Source organism: Podarcis melisellensis, assembly GCF_964234715.1.
Source record: "Podarcis melisellensis genome assembly, chromosome: 16".
Classification (NCBI taxonomy): domain Eukaryota; kingdom Metazoa; phylum Chordata; class Lepidosauria; order Squamata; family Lacertidae; genus Podarcis; species Podarcis melisellensis.
Window position 1 is genome coordinate 22,767,802 of NC_138533.1, and position 21,451 is coordinate 22,789,252.

Consider the following 21,451-nt stretch of genomic DNA (forward strand, 5'->3'; position numbering starts at 1 on the left):
AAAACAATACAGCATTAAATATTAAAAACTTCCCTAAACAGGGAATTGCACATTTGTTCAAAATGCAGTTGAAATCATTTGGTTTATAATTAATTCAGCAAAATGGATGAAGTTGATCTGATGATACCAGCTTTTCAAGGTCTTATAGTCATTTACCCCTCTGGCCCTGTCGCCTCTCCTTGCCTCTTTGTGCCCCCGCTGCATTAGATGCTTTTAAAGTGCCGGGTCCCAAACTTCACCCCTGCTTTCTCTTCATCTCATAATTTATTTCACAAACTGCTTGATTGTAAAACCACCACCTCAAAGCATTTTTGGTAGACTCATTTCCTCAGAAGCTGCTGTATCATTTCTCCTGCCTTTGGAGAATATTTTCTAAAATGATGCACCTGGTTTTGCTGCTTGAAAATGGGGAGAATTTTGAGAGACTTTTGGGTTGTTGTTTTTCCTTCTGCTTCCAGAGTTAAAATAGTTGGCTAATGTGAAAATGACAGGGTTGGTCAACAGAGGGAGCCAGACTCTTGCTTTTTGAGGGAATCGGGCTGTTTCTCCTTTTTATGCACTGGAGAAACACAGCTAATGTTAAGTCCAATCAGGGAGAAATGTGGGTTATGAATGATTGATTGATTGATTGATTGATTGATTGATTAAATGTTGCTTTGATAGTTTTCCAGTGGAACAGTCTCCCACAAGAAATGGTGGACTCCTTCCTTGGAGGTTTTCAAACAGAGGTTGGAGATCCTGATAGGATTGCCATATCTTGAAAGAGCGGAAAATAGGACAGCCTGAGCTGCTGCCAGCATGTGCCAGGAAAGAGGTGTGTGGGGCTGCTGCCACCGTGCTTGCATGCTTCTTTCCCCAGCTCAGTCTGGCAGCAGCCACGGCATGCAGAGCAGCCCACACCCGAGCCCAAGTCAAAATACACATCCCTCCACCACCCTCCAAAATCCCAGACATTTCCTTTAAAATGTAAAACTCCCACCAGAGGGGCATGTTGGACATATCTTTTGCTCTTTGGGCATCTAACAAGTTGGGATTGGGGCTGCTGTTATTTTGATCATTTTTGGGGGTATTAATTTTCTCATTGATTCATGTGTTCCATTTTTCAGTCAATTTCCATGAGGCATCATGAAGCAATTTACAATATTATTACTTATATAAAACAGAAATATACACACTTAAAACAATTGCACTGGAATTACTGTATGTTTGGCTGTCTTAAGGGTTTAATTATTTGTGTGTTTGCTGCCCTGGGCTCCTTTGGAGGTAGGATGGGATATAAACTTGATTAACAAAATAAAACAAAATATTAAATAATAATATAATAACTCATAAATGTAAAAACCCATTCCTAAAATCCAAGTCAAACACCAACCGAGATAAAAGATTATGGAAGGCTTCTCAAAAGAGGAATGACTTTTTAAAAATATGTGCTTTAGATTTTAATTTGGATGTTTAATTTGATTTTAATGTTAGGCACCTTTCACAGTTTTCCCATACTGTGAAAGGCAGGATAGGAATGCATTCCTATGAAACTAACATGAGATAACCTTCCACCAGAGGCTAGACTGGTATCTATTATGCCTCTGAATACCAGTTCCTGGTAACTGCAGGAGGGTGGGAGACTGCTGCTGAGTTCAGATCCTGCTCCTGGGCTCCCCAGGAAGAGGCATTTGGTTGGCCACTATGCGAACAGGAATGTCAGACGAGATGGGCCTTTGATGCAGAAAGTCTCTGAAATCTAGTTGGATGACTAATTCAGGGACGTGAACAGACCTGCCCCTTGCTGATTAAAAAGAGCAGGCCTTTTTTGTCCTTTCCCTCCTAATGAAACAGGAGACTTAAGTAAAACTACACAAATCTGCAGCGTTCCAGCAAGGACGGATGTCCTTAGCAGATGATTCCTTGGGCCAATGGAGGAACAGGCGAATGACGTCACTTGGCATATTATTGGGCTGGCCGTCACACGTACGATGCTTCCAACGGCCCTTGCCCTGAGGTCCTCGCTCGACTCTGCCTCTGCCCTCCGTGACTGGAAAGTGGCAGGATGTGACTACATACTGGGATAATCCCTGGTAACCTGGAAGGAGGCTCCACCCGGAGCTACCAGATCTTTGATGCTGCTCCACATCACTGCCTCCACTGTATGGCCGTGAATCACGGAGGCATTCCTCAGGTCCCTGCAGGCTGAAGTCACGCGGCACATTATCCCTTCGGATGCCATTCCACTCATGCAATGGAGTCGCAGGGTGCATTTCGAACAAAGGGGACGTGAGGCGGTGCACGACCACACTCCTCAGCAAGCTGTTCTTTATTCTGAGCATTGGCTCCTGCAAGGGGGACCTGCTGCAACAAAATGTTGCACCGTATGCCTTTGCCCCCGCAGGATGCAGCCCTATTTTTTAAAAAACTGGGTTTCATTTTTTTTTAAATGAATGTGGTAGTTTGCATGGTTTTTTGGTTTCTATTCTAATATTTAGAATCCTCCCCCCACCCTTGAAAATTAGGAAATATTCCAGGAAAAATAAATATGCTTTATCTGAGTACACAGAACAATCCCGAAGCCATCTTGACTCTCTTAATGACCCCAGATATTTCCTCTGCAGTAGAAACATCTAGGAAAAAAAACCTTTCCCAATAGTTCCTTTTTGCTTTCAGATCCTTCAAACGCTGTCAAAAGAGCATATTTTGTGTATGAATAGGGGAGGTCATCTGTGACAATGGTTTCAGAAACTAGGGTATTTGCCAAAAGAGCCCAGATCATCAGGATAATGCAATCAGCAAGCATTATATTGACAAACAAGAGACAAGCCACACTCTCAAATTTCTGTTCTACACCGCTTCTTTCTGTGATGCTCATGTGATGCTTTTGGATAGTCTTTGGTTAAGGGGTTGGGCAATTTCTAAAGCTTTTAAAATCTGTTCCACACCTTTGTTTAGGGTCCTCACCTCCTTGCAGGGTGAGCAGGCGGGGGGGGGGGACCTCTCTTGCAAAGGAAAAATAAAGACCTTCCTTCCTTTTCTTCTACTGTTTTCTGTCTTCATCCATTCTTCTCTGACAGATAATTGACTGGGAGTGGGGGGACTGAGTCCATTCACAAGCTGGGCTGTAAAAGCCAACCCAGAAATTTCATACACTAAGTCAGACCACTGGTCCACCTAGCTCAGGGGTCAGCAACCTGTGGCCCACGAGGACAGTTTAACTGGCCCCCAGCCGCCCCCGAACCAAGCAGCCTGCTCGGCTGCTGTGCTAAACCGATGATGGACTTTTCGGAGCTTTCCGACCTGACTGGAAGAGTCCGCGACCAGAAGGAGGAAGAGTACCAGAAGGAATGGATGAAATTCAAAGACTATTTAGTTAAATATGCTAAGATAATTTAATTGGAAAAACTTGCAAATACCAGACAGGCTTAGGATTTAAATATGTGATGTTAGAGAATAATATGTTTAAAGTTAAGATGAAAAGAAAGAATGATGTTAAGTGATAAAGTTAATTTGATGAGAAATTTGGTTTTGGAAAACTGTTACAATGATATACATTGAAACTCAACCAGGGGGATTTGAGGAAGACACTTAACAGTTTTACTAAGTGTCAGGGAACTGCCATCAGGGCCGGAGGGAGAGAGCGGGCTCCGGAAGGGTCCCAGAGAGCGTCCCGGGATGGGGAGAGGCAGCCCATCTTCTGGGGAAGTGAATCAGCGTAGCACCAGTGGAGAAGGGGGGCAGATGGGGGAATCGGCGAGGCGGTCCCATGACTCATTGCCAGGGACCAGTGGGGAGAGTAAGGGTCCTCCGCTGCCTACACCCTCCTTGCGCAGAAGACTTCCGCACAGGGAGAGTAGGAGGAGACTAGGCGTCAAAGAGCTTCTTTGCTGGAAGAAGTTCAAGAAGCGCCCACTGACGGATTCTGCCAGCGATTGAGACAGCCACTCACCCGAAAAGGTTCACTCAGGCAACCCAGCCAGGTGTTGCACTGGTTTACGCACGAGCAACCTAGAGCCATTACACTAAGATTGGATTAAGTACAGTTAAGATTTATGTTTGTTTGTTTGTTTTAAAATTCTGGAAAATCAATAATAATAATAAACTGGCGTGGCGACGGAAATCGCCTCTGCACATGCCCAGACATTGGAAATTGTGCATGCGCATGATCTGGCCCATGCAGAGATCTCCGTGGGACTTGACCAGCCCAGGCAGGTAAAACCTTGCCGACCTCTGACCTATCTCAGTGTTGGCAACACTTACAGACAGCAGCAATCCAGAGTTTGGGATGGGTGGGGTGGTGGGTTAATCTCCCAGCCCCCTGGGCCATTTCCTCCCCTCTCCTCCAGCCATATTGAGCACGGCTGGGGTCATGCAGAAGACTATGGCATTCACGTGGCAATGTTTCCACCTTGGCAAGCAGTTTTCAAACTGCCCAGCACCGCTGTAGACTTGCTTGGGCAGGGCAAGTCTTGAGAAGTTCTAGTGAAGCTTGACTCTCCCTTGCAAAGCCCTCCTGCTCTTTCCCGAATCATGAGGCCACAGTGACGTCTATTGAAGAGCAAGTAAGATTAAGAAACCACAGACCGTGATAGTCTACAGCCAACCACAGAGGCTATTTTTAAACCGAGTTCTGTGTAAAGTGTTTCCTCTTATCCTTTTCCAGTGAATTTAAGGGGCAAAGCCAAGGGCCTTCCAAGCCGGGGAGAGCCCCCCAGAACTCCCCCCCCCCAGTCATTACTACGCCAGCAGTGGTCTGGGATTCCCCAATGCCCACTCGTCTTTTTTTAAATCTCGCTTGGGTGAGACAAATAATATTCCTTTTTTCTCACTGTGCCTACATTGCGTCCGGCCAGCTAGAATGACGTGGAAGTTCACATCTCCTGATCTTTTTTTTTTTAAAAAAAGAAATGCATTTCTGTAAAAGCAGTGGCAGGGAAGGGAAGGGAAGGGCTATGGTGCTGGGGCACAATTTTTTTACAAGTTATTAAATCTAAGGGCTTTATTCCAGCCGAAACTCTCCATAACTCAGTTCTGGCACACCTCAGGTGTGCGCCATTGCCATTGTAAGAGAACAAAGGAGGCAGTGTTCATGGTGAGTTCCGGAACCTCTTTTTCTAGAAAATAATAGCACCGCCTCGTATCCGTTTCTTATATTAAAATATTTATTTTTTTAACTATCATTTTTGTCGAAGCTTTAAAATGATAAATGAAAAAAAATACAGAAGGAAAAGAAGATACCAGAAGAAAATCACTACGTAGCATCAGGGCAGATATGGAACATGAACGCAGCCTAAATATTATTGTGGCTTAAGAAACGTGCCTGCCTATTTGAAAAAGAAAATGACACGGCAATTACCAATATGATGAACGTGTGAGGAATCAAGCAAAACTGTTAATCTTAATTCCCTTGCTTTCTTAATCAGGTGTACACCATATGAACAGAGATATCATAAGAATAAAATAAGATAAAATGAAAGAGCATGGATGTGTTGTATCTTATTGATTGTATTTTCCTGTAATCCATACTGCAGCATAAATTGGACGGAACATCCATCCATAGGATGGATGTTCCACACTTCATAAAATCTTTCTTTCTTTTTTTAAATTAGACCCCCCCTAGAGACATTCAGTTTAAGGGAAGTTTTTTCTAACAAGGCTATCTGGTAGATCCCTGAATACCAATAGCCCAAATTAACTAGATCAAACCTACAGTGGTACCTTGGTTCCCAAACAGCTTAGTTGCTGAACAAATCAGATACAGTGGTACCTCAGGTTACAAATGCTTCATGTTACATATGCTTCAGGTTACAGACTCTGCCAACCCAGAAATATTGCCTCAGGTTAAGAACTTTGCTTCAGGATGAGAACTGAAATTGTGCTCTGGCAGCGTGGCAACACAGGAGGCCCCATTAGCTAAAGTGGTGCTTCAGGTTAAGAACAGTTTCAGGTTAAGTACAGACCTCCGGAACGAATTAAGTACTTAACCCGAGGTACCACTGTAGTTCAAGGTGGCTGTCATATCATCTCTTGGCCTTTTCTTCCCCAGAATAGATATACCCAGATCCTTCAACCATTCCTCACAAGGCTTGGTTTCCAGACTCTTGATCATCTTAGTCATCTGTCTCTGCCCACTTTCCAGCTTGTAACTAGCTATCCTTCTTAAACTCTGGTGCCCAGTACTGAACGTTTGATCTTGATCCGGAAAAAGCTAGAATTATTTGGCTCTGCCTGTCATTGTCTCTGGCTCCACCCTGTTTAACAACAACAACAAGAACGACAACGACTTTATTATGTGTACCCCACCATCTGGCTGGTTTCCAACATAATAAAACATAATAAATATATTAAACTTTTTTGAAAAAAAACTTCCCTGTACAGGGAAGACACCTTCAGATGTCTTCTAAAGGTTGCATATTTACTTATCTCCTTGACATCTGATCGGAGGGCGTTCCACTGTTTGGGCTCCCTGTGTTCCACACTATCAGTCCCAGATAACACCAACTACCACTGGAAAGTTGAAATAGCTCTAGAGGCCTGTTAGCATAAAAAGGTCTTCAAGGGATGGCCTTAGGTTAACAGTGAGGGATGTGAATCTCTGCTGGGAAGCTGACATGCGACCAGCAATGCTAAACGCCCAAGTTAAAGCCCTTTGGCTTCTGTAACATTGATGGTTGTGGGCTTCCCCCCCAAAAGAAAATTCTACACATTTACTTTACTGGGAAGAGGTGGAACATCTGCTTTGCATGCAGAAGGACCCATGACATCTCTTGGTTGAGTTGGAACTCCATATCGGAAACCTCCGGGGAGCCGCTGCCGGTCAGCAAACTTTTTCAGCAGGGGGCCGGTTCACTGTCCCTCAGACCTTGTGGTGGGCTGGACTATATTTTTTGGGGGGGGGGGAATGAACAAATTCCTATGTCTCAGAAATAACTCAGAGATGCGTTTTAAATAAAAGCACACAATCTACTCGTGTAAAAACACCAGGCAGGCTCCACAAATAACCCAGAGATGCATTTTATATTAAAGGACACATTCTACTCATGTAAAAACATGCTGATTCCCAGACCGTCTGTGGGCCGGATTTAGAAGGCGATTGGGCCGGATCCGGCACGCGGGCCTTAGTTTGCCTACTGAGCTAGATGGACCAATGGCATGACTTGTTCTGAGGCTGCTTCCTAGGTTCCTTGCACGTCACATGCTGAGAGCAGATGTGCAGGGCAGCATGAATTCTCACCCCCAGCAAGATATGCAGGATGGACCCTATGACAAAGCATTTCAGAAGCGCATGCAAGCAGATACGCAAGTAACAAACTAGGAACATTCCTGAGAAGAAGCAGGCTGTTGCTTAGACGCAACCACAATAAGTGATGACGTCGGAGCAGAGGAAGCTGTTGCCAGCCTTCCATAGAGGCCCAAAGGAAATGCTAATAATCATTTCAGATTGACACCGGAGCACAAAGTAACTCCATTCCTGAGAGGAAATACAGTTGTACCTTGATTTTCGAACAGCTTAGTTCTCGAACGTTTTGGCTCCCGAATGCCACAAACCCAGAAGTCACGGTTCCGGTTTACGAACTGTTTTTGGAAGCAGAACGTCCAACAGGGCTTCTGATTGGCTGCAGGAGCTTCCTGCAGCCAATCAGAAGACACGTTTGGTTTCTGAACATTTTGAAAGTCGAATGGACTCCTGGAACGGTTTTCAGGGTACAACTCTACAAAAGAATACCCTAGACCCTAAGAAAATGATTCAAGGCAATTGATGGCATCTTACCTGAGCTTTTCCGCAAGGTCCCAGCAGTATAAAAATATAACATTAAAATAATAATTATAATGATTAAGTGAATTTATTTTTATTACTTTTTTGCCATGGTAAGTCACTTTGACAGAAAACGTGCATACATATAGGAGAAAATACATTAAAACTCTGCAGGGAAACATCCCACCAAAATTGCTCTGCCCCCTCAAAATGGGGGGGGGCTGAACCCCATCCCAGTGGACATTGGGGGGGGACATCGAGGCCTCAGCCCCATAGAGTTGGTGTGCCTGCAAGTGGGTCAGTGGGGAAGTAGGTATTTGATATTTGAGAGCTCAAGTCGTTTGGGGGCTTTAAACACAAACCTGCACACCTTAAATTGGGCTCCAAGGGAGCTGCTTTAGAAATTCTAAAAGGGAACCTCAGCGAACAATCAATCAAAGTTGCATTGGCCATATCAATGAAGCTAGGAATGCAGGAGGCTTCTATGAACTAGGTCAGATTGTCCACCCTAGCCCTGGCACTATCTAATCCAGCAGTGGTTCTCCTTCAGGCAGGTGGGCGGGGGAAAAATATTTTCCCCCAATCCTCCTTTTAAGTATTGGATGCCAAAGGTTGAAGCTGGAATCCTTGGCATGTAAGCTCATGCTTTGCCACTGAGCTGTAGTCCTTCTCATTAGCAAGATGCAGAAGGAGTGTCCCCTCCCCCACACCCACCTGGATGGCAATAGAGGGCAACTGTCAAAAATGCTGCAGAAATGCAATCTCTGTGTGGTAGATAAGCCAGCTATGTCAATATCAGCCCTCGAAAGACCCTGCAGTCATTAAACGTGACAAAAATCTAATCACAAAGCATCAAAGGGGCTCGTGGTGACTTGCTTGAGGCATAGTTGGGTGCTCCCAGACTGAGCCTGCTTGAAAAAATGATGATCCCTTGTGGGAAAATAGTCTATTGTCTCATGCTAAGGGACTATGGGTTAAACCACAGAGCCTAGGACTTGCCGATTAGAAGGTCGGCGGTTCGAATCCCCACGACGGGGTGAGCTCCCGTTGTTCGGTCCCTGCTCCTGCCAACCTAGCAGTTCGAAAGCACGTCAAAGTGCAAGTAGATAAATAGGTACTGCTCCGGCAGAAAGGTAAACGGCGTTTCCGTGTGCTGCTCTGGTATGCCAGAAGCGGCTTAGTCTTGCTGGCCTCATGACCTGGAAGCTGGATGCCGGCTCCCTCGGCCAATAAAGCGAGATGAGCGCCGCAACCCCAGAGTTGGCCATGACTGGACTTAACGGTCAGGGGTCCCTATTACTATTACCTAAGGGATTGTTGGGAAACAAAACTGCCAATATCATAAGGCCCTTATACAAATCTACGATACATCGTACAAATCTATGGTGAGTTCTGGCAGCTGCCCTTCGAAAAGGACATTGGTGGTGGGAAATGATGGAGCAAGAAAAAGTTGTAGCATTGGGGATTCTTTTAGCCTAGAGAAACGGCGATTAAAATAGAGGTTTATAAAAGTATGTATGCTTGCATGGAGAAAGTGGGTAGAGACGTTTTTCTCCCTCTCTCCAAACACTACATGGCCAATGATCAAGGATGACAGGAGGAGAAATGAGAAAATGTGCTAATCCCAGTTTCTCTCAGTTTCTCATTCCACCCCCCTAGTCTTAAGTTTAGCTCTCCAGATGCCCATATCAGTTTGCAAAGCAATTTCCCCAAATAGAACAGATTTTTTTTTGTATGTTCTTTTCATTAATATATGCACTTTAATGCGCATTCTACCCAACTGTATGCATTTTTTGTACACATGACTCGGCTGTAGAGCTAACTGTGTAGCAAAATTTGGAGAGGTTGCAATATTTTGAAGATGGCTGCGTTTCAGCTTGCAACAGTGTCCTGCACGTTTGAAAGGTTCGCTTTCGAGGGGGGAGTTGTACTCCAGAACATCTGGAAGGCACTAGGTTGGAGAAGTCTAAATCTACAAAAGACAAGACACAAAAGGAAAATGGGTTGGGAGGGAGGAGGATATGAGCAAGCTCAGGTACAAAATCATAGCTGCAAGGTCTTCTAATGAGCACCTGGGGAGGAAAAGGTCAGGAGAGGAGGGGAGTCAAATGCTGTTGTACCCTCTATTGTATCAATGTAGTGGCTTTCCATCCCATATATGCCAAGCCAGCAAAACGATGCCCCGATAGATAAAATAACTGTTTGCCATTGTGGCAGGGTTGTCAGAAATTTCATCAGTATATAGACGGCTGCCTAGTCAGAATGGAAACAGACCACAAACCGCCGGGGAGTCTTTTCGTTGCATCTCTCACCTCAGCTTTACCAAGTCTCCCAATGTGAGATTCTGAAACTGCACAGAACCAGTCCATGAGTCAAAACAACTGTTTGGAAAAGAGATCCCGACAGCAGATTTGCTGTCTTGCAGTTTTTAAGAAACTGGACCAGTGGAGGAGGAACACCTACCTGCTTCCGCCATCAGGCTGGTGGAAATGTCAAAGCAGACAGTAGCGTTGCACTCATTTCCCCACAGTACAGGCAGGAAAGCTCATGCAGAGGCGATGAAGGAGGACTCCAGATGACCTGAAGGCAGCCCTGTTTAGGGAAGCTTTTAATGTTTGATGCATTACTGTATTTTAATATTTTGTTGGGAGCTGCCCAGAGTGGCTGGGGAAGCCCAGACAGATGGGCGGGGTATAAATTATTATTATTATTATTATTAAGCATCCATCCTCATTTGTTTGCAGGGAGATTAGATGAAATTAGCTAGTTAATGTGCATTCACTCTGGTTTGTTTGCAGGGAGGCTAGCCAAACATTGTGTCAAAGCAAGTGTTGCCCTACACTTCCCAGTGCATAAAAACTTTAAGAAGAGCTTGCCGGATCAGGCCAATGGCCCATCTAATCTAAGCATCCTGTTCTCACAGTGGCCAACCGGATGCCTGTAGGAAACCCGCAAGCGGGACCCGAACAGAAGAACTTTCTCTGCTCCTGTGATCGCCATCAACTGGTACTTAGAACCATTATTGCCTCCAACCATGGAGGGAGACCATAGCCATCATGACTAGCAAAGGTAAAGGGACCCCTGACCATTAGGTCTAGTCGTGGCCGACTCTGGGGTTGCAGCGCTCATCTCGCTTTACTGGCCAAGGGAGGCGGCGTACAGCTTCCGGGTCATGTGGCCAACATGACTAAGCCGCTTCTGGCGAACCAGAGCAGCACATGGAAACACCGCTTACCTTCCCGCCGGAGCGCTACCTATTTATCTACTTGCACTTGCTTTTGAACTGCTAGGTTGGCAGGAGCGGGGACCGAGCAATGGGAGCTCACCCCGTCGCAGGGATTCGAACCGCCGACCTTCTGATCGGCAAGTCCTAGGCTCTGTGGTTTAACCCACAGCGCCACCCGCGATCATGACTAGGAGCCACAATCAATAGCCTTATCTTCTTCCATGATTTAGTTGAAAACCATTCAAGTTGGTGGCCAACAGCAGACAGAGAGACGAGCTCAGTCTGACTCCTTACTTTTCTCCGAACTGTTTCCCTTCAAGTTGATTATTCTAAGAACTTAAGAACTGGGGTCCGAGTTCCTTGTTTTCCTCTCTTCTCCCTATTGTGTCAGTTTTTTAGACTGTGGCCCTTTAGGCAGGCCTTGTTTGTTATTGATCTAACGTAAAACTGCTGCAGGAGCCTTTTGGGCTGAATGGCAGGGTAGAAATACTTTAAAATAAGTAAGAACTGTCTATTTGTTGTGGTCTGTTACCACTTTGAGACGATGCGACTATAAATAACGCATGCAAGCGCTGTAATAAATCACACCGAGTCTATATTTGATAATATAGTGGGTAAGTTGAGCTTAGACAATGGGTTTCAATACAGTGCTTTTTGGAGTACAATTTCCATCAGCCTCAGCTAGCATGGCTGTTACGATGGGTGCTATAGTCTAAATTTGACATGCTGGCTGGGATTATGGGAATAGCTGGTCCCTTGGTTGGCAAAAGTCAACCACTGCTTTGAGCTATAACCGCCTGCTCACCTCCCTGGTTTTGACACCAAATCATTGGATCCCTGCTACCATGAGAAGTGGGGTTGGGTAACCCAACTAGACACTGGCAAGATAACTGTCTTGGGTAGCTGGCACCCAGGAAACACGATGACCTTGAGGAACTTAATTCGAAGACCCGGGGGCAGGATGTGTTTCCTGTGGGAGACCGCACATTGAGAGACTCATTGAGGCTGGTCCACGGCGCTTCTTCTTTTTCTCGTGTTTTTTTTTCCTTCTTCTCTTTTCTTTCCACCACGCAATGTCACACCCTGAAAGCAGTGTTTGGCTAATCAGCAAGCGGGGTGGGGTTGGGAGGAAGAATCAACTTCCACCTTCATTGAGCCATTCGTGAAGGAAGCAGTGGCTGGCTGAACAACCCCGTGGCGGTCTGAGCATGGTGTTGAAGCCCCGGGTGATTGCCGTTTGTCTCGGTACGTGGTGAATCTCGCTCTCTCCTTCCTTTCGCCTGGGATGCTGGCCTATTCTGTGTCTTCTCTTTTCCCTGCTCTTGTTCAAGTTCCTCTTTCCATGTGTGCTACTCAGTTCTAACAGTTATTTTGTGTTGGTTTGTTAATGAGGTGACAAGACGGAGCTAGGCAGATAAAGGGAATGGCTGAAGTACAGAGTGTTGTAGAAAAGCTAGTCCTGCACAGAGCAGACCCACTGATATTAATGCGCCTAGGTTAGCCATGTCCATAAATTTCAATGGGTCTACTCTGAGTAGGACTGGCATGGGGTACTACATTGTTTCGTTCCCAGCATCTGGTCTGCTCCTCTGTGTGTCGTGGCTGTTTACCTCTAAGACGCTGGAAACAGAATCCATGGGGAACCAGCACTGCGCCCAGCTTTTGAACACACCTTGACCACTCTTCCCCAACCTGGTGTTTCAGACCACAACTCCCATCAACCACAGCCAGCAATGCAGATATATATATGGAAGCTCAGTGTTTTCACACCCACGAGTGCCCAATCAGACAAATAGCAGCTCTCTAGGGCTTTAGGTGCAGAGAGGGGGACCTTCTGCATGCAGAGGTATTTAAAGCACATTTCTCCCACCTCACAGAGAATCCTGAGAACTGTAGTTCTGGGAATTCTAGCTCTGCGAGGGTAAACTATAATGCCTGGGATTCTTTTGGGGCAGTTGTGTGCTTTAAATCTATGCTATGTATGCTGCCACTGTTTTTAATTGCCACTTTTGCTTTATTTGCAAGCACAAACTTTTCCAGTAGAACAATCAGTATGTGTGTTAAATGTATATTACATACATGTACACACACACATGTGGTGTAGTGGTTAGAGCACTTGGTCCAACACTCACTCTCAGCCTAACCTACCTCACAGGGTTGTTGGTTGGATAAAATAAAGGGAGGAGGAGAACAACAGTGTACATAACCTTGATCTCCTTGAAGGAAAGGTGGAATATAAAAGGAATATATATACATACAAGGGATGCGGGTGGCGCTGTGGGTTAAACCACAGAGCTTAGGACTTGCTGATCAGAAGGTTGGTGGTTCGAATCCCCGCAATGGGGTGAGCTCCCGTTGCTCGGTCCCTGCTCCTGCCAACCTAGCAGTTCGAAAGCACGTCAAAGTGCAAGTAGATAAATAGGTATCGCTCCGGCGGGAAGGTAAACAGTGTTTCCGTGCACTGCTCTGGTTCGCCAGAAGCGACTTAGTCATGCTGGCCACATGACCCAGAAGCTGTACGCCGGCTCCCTCAGCAAATAAAGCGAGATGAGCACCGCAACTCACGACTGGACTTAATGGTCAGGGGTCCCTTTACCTTTACCTTTATATATACATGCATGTAATATTTACATACATACATGCATACAACACGCACCCACCAGCACACATCTTGAGACCTTAACCCATTATTCCTTTGAGGATAAATGCCAACCTGCTTTAGAAATATCTAATGATCCCCAGCAGTGGGCCAGCCAGAAACTCTTATGCAGTGGTTTTCAGCCAGTGTGCCATGGCACCCTAGGGCGCTTTGAATGATGGTCAGGAGTGCCGTGGGCAACACTAGCCTCTGTCCTTTTTCTTCCCTCCCTTCTCTGATGCCCTCTCGTGTCCCCAAAAGCTTGCACGACTCTTCCTTGCAGCAGCCCTGGCTACAAACTCTCCAGGAAAATGTTGCCTCGGGGGCTGGTTGCCAGGAGCTGAGGTGGCCTCGGAGTAAGCAAGCAGGTGGGCAAGGGAGCCCAGCCAGCCAGTCTGCCAGCCCTTGCTGTCGGGAATGGACAGACAAGTGGGAGAGCGGGCAGGCAGGTGCTGTGCTGGCTTTTCTTGCCCTGGCAAGGCCTGCCTGGGAGCTAAGTGCTTGGTGCTGAAGGGGAGCCTTTCCGCCATGCAGGCCTTGGCAGCGCCCGCTGCTGCCACTGCTGCCTCCCAAGGTAAGGTGCTGGCCTCATGTTCACCTTTGCCCAGTCTCCTTTGGGCCACTAAGGCTGGGGGCATCCTCTTCCCAGGCCCCTGTGGGCAGTGGCATAGCGTGGGTTGTCAGCACCCGGGGCAAGGCAAGTAATTTGTGCCCCCTAACCCATGGATTTGCGCCCCCTAATCCCGTGGATTTGCGCCCCCTAACCCTACCCCCAGATGTTGTGCCCCGTGCGGCCGGCCCCCCTGCACCCCCACGCAACGCCACTGCCTGTGGGGCAGTGTGAGGAGGCACCGCTCTTTGGGGCAGAGTGGGAGATTAGATCAGAGACCAGTGGCAGTGGTGGCAGCTGCCCAGAGGACTCCCAAGGAGAGGGGAGAAGAGAGGAGGCTGAGGGAACGCTCCATGGGGAGGCTGTTTGAAAAAGGTTGAGGGGCTACAGGCACCCACAGGGGTGCCGCAGAAAGGTCAAGGGAGCTGTGGACTCAAAAAGGTTGAAAGCCTCTGCTCTTGTGGATAAATTCAAAAGATTGCTTGGATGCTGTTGTGCTCATGGAGGAACAATGCTTGCCTGATTATTTTTAATGGCAAAATCTTCTAATTTTTGTGCAAAATGCATTTCCATATACAGTGGTACCTCAGGTGAAGTACTTCATTCGTTCCGGATGTCCGTTCTTAACCTGAAACTGTTCTTAACCTGAAGCACCACTTTAGCTAATGGGGCCTCCTGCTGCCGCTGCACTGCCGGAGCACGATTTCTGTTCTCATCCTGAAGCAAAGTTCTTAACCTGAAGCACTATTTCTGGGTTAGCGGAGTCTGTAACCTGAAGCGTATGTAACCCGAGGTACATACTCGCAAGTCTGCTTGCCTTGGGAGTTCAGAGACAGTCGTCTTCCGTGGACCCTGCCTGTTTCACTTGCTCCTTGTCTCTATCTTCTCATCCAGTTGTGGTGACCCCACTCCTTCTTCTGGGTGTGACGCCGGTGAATTCCAGCTCCAGCTCCTGCCAACTCTGCTTTGCTGGTTCAGAGACCCTCCTCCAAACAAAGCGACTGGTTATGTCGATGAGGAGGCCTGCCCGGAAACTCTACAAGTCCTATGTAAGTAAACTGGGGATTTATTCACTCGGACATCCTACAAGGGGATCTAACAGAGCAATGTCTACACGAAAGTAGGGGTGTAAGAAGGAATCACTTGCTATCCTACCCCTGCATTCCTCACATACAACTCTGTTTACATTCTGTTGCAGTTTGCCTTCTGCAAAAACGATGTTATCTGCTCCGCTGCGGCGGAATTACATAATTTAGATCATTTGTGTGCTCAGTTAGTTACATAAGATACACCTCTTTACCCTGACTTACGACACTTGAGATGGATATTTTTAGAACCCACTTCATTTCTGGTGTTGTAAGTTGTTTTCAACATGCAGTTTTAGTTGTTGGGCTTCAGGGTGAAGGGCAGGCTGTTAATATTATTCTTAATTATTATTCAGTATAGTGGGTCATCTTCTAATTTTGCACGAAACACATTTCTGTATGCCATTGAACGGCTCCAAGCTGTCTTCCATTGTAATAATGTCATTAAGTTATTCCACATCAATTTCAGTGCCAACGAAACAATGCAAGTGTATTGGTGGTGAGGAATGTAATCAAACACATCTTGTTTTTCGGACTGAAACCAAACTGTAGCAATTTCCACTCCTTGTTTCCATCAGAATTTTCCCACACCCCTCTTCAGAAGTCAGTCCTATTGAATTCAGTAGGGCTTACTCCCAGATAAATGGGGTTAGGACTGCAGTCCAAATCACAGTTCCCCAGTCTGGTGCCCTCCAGATGTTCTGCACTTCCAGAAAAGCACCAGAAAGAAACATTTCTTTGGCAACCAATAATACAGGTAGCTGGGTTTTATTTCAACCCTGCGGACAGGATACTGGGTTGTAGTCAATGTTAGTCCCCCTCAGAGTAGACCCATTGAAATTAACAATATTGACAGACATAGGTACATTAATTCCAATGGGTTTGCTCCAAGTAGGACTAGCATTGGTTACAACCCACTGGAGGCAGCAGGCCAGAACATACAAATCAGAGGAGAATGGATTAGGAGGAGCAAGAAGCCACTACTGTTGCCCTCCAGAATCTGCCGCCAGAGGCGGTTGGCTCACTTTGCCTAAGGATAGGGCCGGCCCTGCTACTTCTGTTCACTTGCATGCCCGCACAAACCTGTATGCAACCCACACTTGTGTTTTGACACAAATCTGCGGGACAGCCTGGCACAGAAGGTCACATTCTGTCACACCGCAACAGGAAGTTGCTATTCTATGACATACTTCCTACTGCCCTTCCTGTTTGCCTGTTGCTGCTGCTCATTCCAGCAACCCCAGTGGTAGAGAAATCCTGCCCTCTTCAGATTTTTTTTGCTTTGCCCTACATTTTGGCGATATCAGCTGTTTGAATCAATGATGGCTGGCGCCCAGTGGGATTGGTTTAGGTAGGAAGACAGCACAGCCAACAGCAGGTGGCGGCAGAGCCAACGAGAGGTGGAGCCAACTAATTCTAGTTTCGCCCCCCACTGAGGACTCAGCTACACAGCTGCGAATAAAACGTTTTAAGCGTGTTTTGAGTGCAGTATACAATGTGGCACTAGATGGCGATGGTGAGCCGTATGGAAAATTCAATGTATTTTTAAAAAGAGCCTTTTCAGAACGGTTTTTATCTGTGAGTAGATTCCACCTGAGTCCTACAAGGGCAACCCTGAGACTAAGGCCACATTCAAAAGCACTATGATACCACTCAGACAGACACAGCTTCCTCCAGAGGATTCTGGGAACTGCAGTTTATCAAGGGCAGGGCCAGCTGAAGACATTTTGCTGCTTAAAGGAAAAGAGAAAATCTGCCACTGCTGCCTATATCTCTGCTGCCACCTGAGGTGACTCTAGGTGGCCCAGGAAAGCCCTGGCGCATTGATGGTAGTGGGGGAGAGAAAAGGAGGCTGAGGGGGAGTCGGCGGTATTGGCCTTGCTCTTGCCACGTTGCGGCGAATGACACACTCCTCTGAGGGCCTTCAGAGCGGCAGAAGAGGAGAAAACTAATCTAGGCAGGTGGCTACAGAGGCTCCTCAGATCTGCTGTACATCCAGCTGTTCCCAGCCTGCCGCCTGAGGCAACTGCCTCAGCAGGGCTAATAGGTGGGCCGGCCTTGGTGACGGATGATGAGAGTTGCTGGGGGACCCATATTCCCTTCCCAGAGCTACAATCCACAGTGGTTTAACAACCAGTCCCTCTTCACAGGGAACTCTGGGAATTGTAGATCTGAGAGGGGGACAGGGAGCTTCTTAACAATTCTCAGCACCCATAACAAACTACAGGTCCCAAACCCCTGGATAGGTTGCAAATAAGCAGGGAGACAGGAGGGTGCTGGCTGAGGACAGACTGAAGTGGAGAGGGAAGCACCCTATTTGCCTTAATAGAATAGAATTATAGAATTGGAAGGCACCATGAGGGTAATCTAGTGTAATCCCTTACAACGAAGGTATCTTTTGTTGAATGTGGGGCTCGAATCCATGACTCTGAGATTAAGGGTCTCACGCTCTACCGGCCGAGCGATCCACAGGGCTAGGCCGGTCTCTGTTGGTTTGAATTAAAAGACATACGCCAAAAAACATCTTAAGGCAGCCCTGTTCAGGGAAGTTTTTAATATGTAATGCTGTACTGTTTTTAACACTGATTGGGAGCCGCCCAGAGTGGCTGGGGAAACTCAGCCAGATGGGTGGGGTATAAATAATAAATTATTATTATTATTATTATTATTATTATTATTATGGCGTTTTGAACTTTTTTATTTTGAATTTTTGTTATAAACAAGAGCATGTAGGCACCGAAAAAGCAGGTAGGTAACAAAGAAAACGGGACGCGGGTGGCGCTGTGGGTTAAACCACAGAGCCTAGGACTTGCCGATCAGAAGGTCGGCGGTTCGAATCCCCTCGACAGGGTGAGCTCCCGTTGCTCGGTCCCTGCTCCTGCCAACCTAGCAGTTCGAAAGCACGTCAAAGTGCAAGTAGATAAATAGGTACCGCTCTGGCGGGAAGGTAAACGGCGTTTCTGTGCGCTGCTCTGGTTCGCCAGAAGTGGCTTAGTCATGCTGGCCACATGACACGGAAGCTGTACGCTGGCTCCTTCGGCCTATAAAGCGAGATGAGCGCCGCAACCCCAGAGTCGGCCACGACTGGACCTAATGGTCAGGGGTCCCTTTACCTTTAACAATGAAAAAGCAACGTAGAGTTGCAGGATGAAATATAACAGCAGCAAACCTGCGCGGCAAATTACAATAATACTTCACTGAATATCAGGTGGGATTTAAATACCGCCACCGTAGTGAAGAACAGGAAGTCAGAGGGATATTGGAAGATAATATATTCAAAGAAGCGAAGCCAGTCTTCATCAATATGCCGATAATTGACATGCCTCTGATTTTGTCTCTAGTTGACCCATATGGGCTTGATGCTAGATGCGGACCAGCTTTGCAGCACGACGCCAGTTCCCTGGTTCCCAGATAGCAATATCGCTAGGAAACCGCAGAATCTTATGCTGCAGGACTTGTACAGGACAGCACTCTGTTTGAAAGACTCCATCTTGCTCATCAGAGAGCAGCAAAGCAGACTGACTGGTCCCCACGAGGCGTTGCACAGCCAATTGGAAAAAGCCCAGCAGCAAGTGAGCGGCCTGGTCACCAATACTCAGTGCACCCTCTGCCTGCAGGGCCTGACTCTGCCCGCCGTCACCCTCCCAGCGAGACCCACGGACCCATCGGCCTTCCAGCAAAAGATTGACGGCTGCCGGGTGCTCCGGAACTACTCCAAGCTGATTGGCGGTTTGGCAAAGGCCTTCAGAAAGCACCTAGCTAAAGGGAAAGGGGCAGAGCGTCAGAAAACGAGAAACAGGACTAAGCCGGTTGCAGCTTTCTGACTGACTCATCAAAAGCGTGTTCTTTTTCAAAAAGGAAAAGAAACATGGAATTTCATCAGCCTCCCCCGAAAGACAATAATAACTCAGAAGGCATCTGCGTGCAAGACCAGCCCAAATGCAGAAGCGGTGCCCTCAAGACATGAAGAGGCCTTTGGGTGACATGTTTCAAAACACAGATTATGGCCCTTTTGTTGCTGACTTAGGGACACAGTGGACTGCCTTATCGCGCAGGCCACCTAGCTCAGTATTGTCTACACTGACTGCCAGCAGCTCTGCAGTGTCTCAGACTAGGTCCCTCCCAACTTTACCTGAAGATGGCGGGGACTGAACCTGGCGCCCTCTCCATGTGGGCCAGATGCTCTAACCACTGAGCTAGGGCGCTTGTTCTTCAGTCTTGCCTCACAGCTTTTGTTTCCTGTCTCCAGGCTCTGCGCAGTACATGCTGCTGCCAGGCCTGAGATCCAGAATTCAAGAAGGGTGGAACAGAAGGCAGCATTTTGCTCAGCTGGCACTTTGCACAAAGGGGCCTCCTATATTTCCTGCTGAGGAAACGTGTGTGTCGCCGACACAGAATGTACTTTGCACAAGGACAGGGACACTCTGGCCTTGGGAACTTTGCACATGGACAGGAATACTTTTCTCTTGGTTGGTATGCTACACTTCGAAACGATATCATCTATACACATTGGCGTAGCCAGGATTTTTGTTAAGGGGCAGGCTTTTGTTAGGGGTGGACAGAACCTCAGATTTGTATTGATTCTTTATTGATTATGGGGGGGGCAGCTGAATTAGGGAGCGAGATAAGATTGCACAAATTATAAAACGGGGGGGGGGGGGCAGCTGAATTAGCGTTTGAAGGGCTGTTGCTGTTTTGATTGCAGCAATAGATCCCTGGGAAGGATCCACTTCAGAGGTTACTCCGGGGCATCAGCAGAGGCCAGCTGAGGATGGCTGTCCATCATAGCCCAATGATTTTCCCGCAGTGATTCAATATCCCCTGCCTGACTAAATCGCTGCATGCTGCAGAAGGAGCAGAAGCCCCACAGCCGACGGCATGTGATTTTGACAGGCAAATGCTCTCTTCCCTTTGCTAGGCAGAAGTTGTTTCTGTGATCTAAAGGGGGGGGGGTGAGCAGGGCTCACCCATTTACCTGTTTACTTCCAATCCAAGTTGTGGCTTTCCCATGGGAACGAAACGGCAGCTAGTCGTAGAACCACAGAAAACTATAGGGCTGGAAGAGGACCTAAAGGATGATGTGGCCCAGTCCTCTGCAATGCATAAGAGAGAAAGGAAAGGGGCTACATTTGCCGCCCCCTCCACAAAAAAAGGTTGGTAAACCCATGGTTGCAGGTGACACTCTTTGGACCATGTCTCAGGCTGCAGTCAAGCTGCCTACTCCCATTGGAAAACCATCCCTGGAAGCTGCAGAAAACTGAGCCAGCTTTCATTTGCATGGTCCCTCCTCTTCATCTGCATAACTCCACCCCCGGTTCTATTTTCCTGGTATGTCACTGGACCGTGGAATCTACACCTTTCAGGAGGTAGATGATGCTGGGAGTTGCCTGTGGCATATTTACAACAGGGGGATTTTCCCAGTGTAGAGCCACTGCCTGGGGGGGAATGTTTTCAGCACTAAGCCTCAATGAGCCTGTCTTGCCTGCAGCAAATTACCTGTAGCCACGGCTTTACTCAGGGTGACTCCCCGATGAGGAATGTTTGCAGTGCTTGGGAATTTTCAGTTCTGAGAAAAGGCAAGTCAGAGGTGACATAATAGGCATTTAGAAAATTCTGCGAGAAAGTGGACAGAGAAAAGAAGTATTTCCCCTGGCCTCGAACTCATGGACAACCGGTGAAGCTGAGTGTTGGGGAGATTCTGGACAGATAAAAGACAGGACTCACTCGTGCAGGCACATATCTCATTTTAGTCCAAAAGCCTGGAGAGAACTCCTTGGGGGTAGTTTTCCTTTTAGGAGGCGATATGCTGCCCTCCATTGAGGGACGCGGGTGGCGCTGTGGTCTAAACCACAGAGCCTAGGACTTGCTGATCAGAAGGTCGGCAGTTTGAATCCCCACGACGGGGTGGGCTCCCATTGCTCGGTCTCTGCTCCTGCCAACCTAGCAGTTTGAAAGCACATCAAAGTGCAAGTAGAAAAATAGTTACCACTCCAGCGGGAAGGGAAACGGTGTTTCTGTGCGCTGCTCTGGTTCTCCAGAAGCAGCTTAGTCATGCTGGCCACATGATCCAGAAAAACTGTCTGTGGACAAACGCCGGCTCCCTGAGCCAGGAAAGTGAGATGAGCACCGCAACCCCAGAGTTGGCCAGGACTGG

General features: G+C 47.3%; 1 protein-coding gene across 1 annotated transcript; it reads left to right on the forward strand.

Annotated features, from left to right (window-relative positions):
- Positions 1 to 12,058: 12,058 nt before the first annotated feature.
- Positions 12,059 to 19,612, forward strand: LOC309359089 (leukemia inhibitory factor-like). Its single transcript, XM_081892559.1, has 3 exons — positions 12,059 to 12,209; positions 15,107 to 15,261; positions 18,639 to 19,612. The coding sequence occupies exons 1-3, from the start codon at positions 12,173 to 12,175 to the stop codon at positions 19,119 to 19,121; spliced, it is 675 nt and encodes a 224-aa protein (XP_081748685.1). The 5' UTR covers positions 12,059 to 12,172; the 3' UTR covers positions 19,122 to 19,612.
- Positions 19,613 to 21,451: the final 1,839 nt, after the last annotated feature.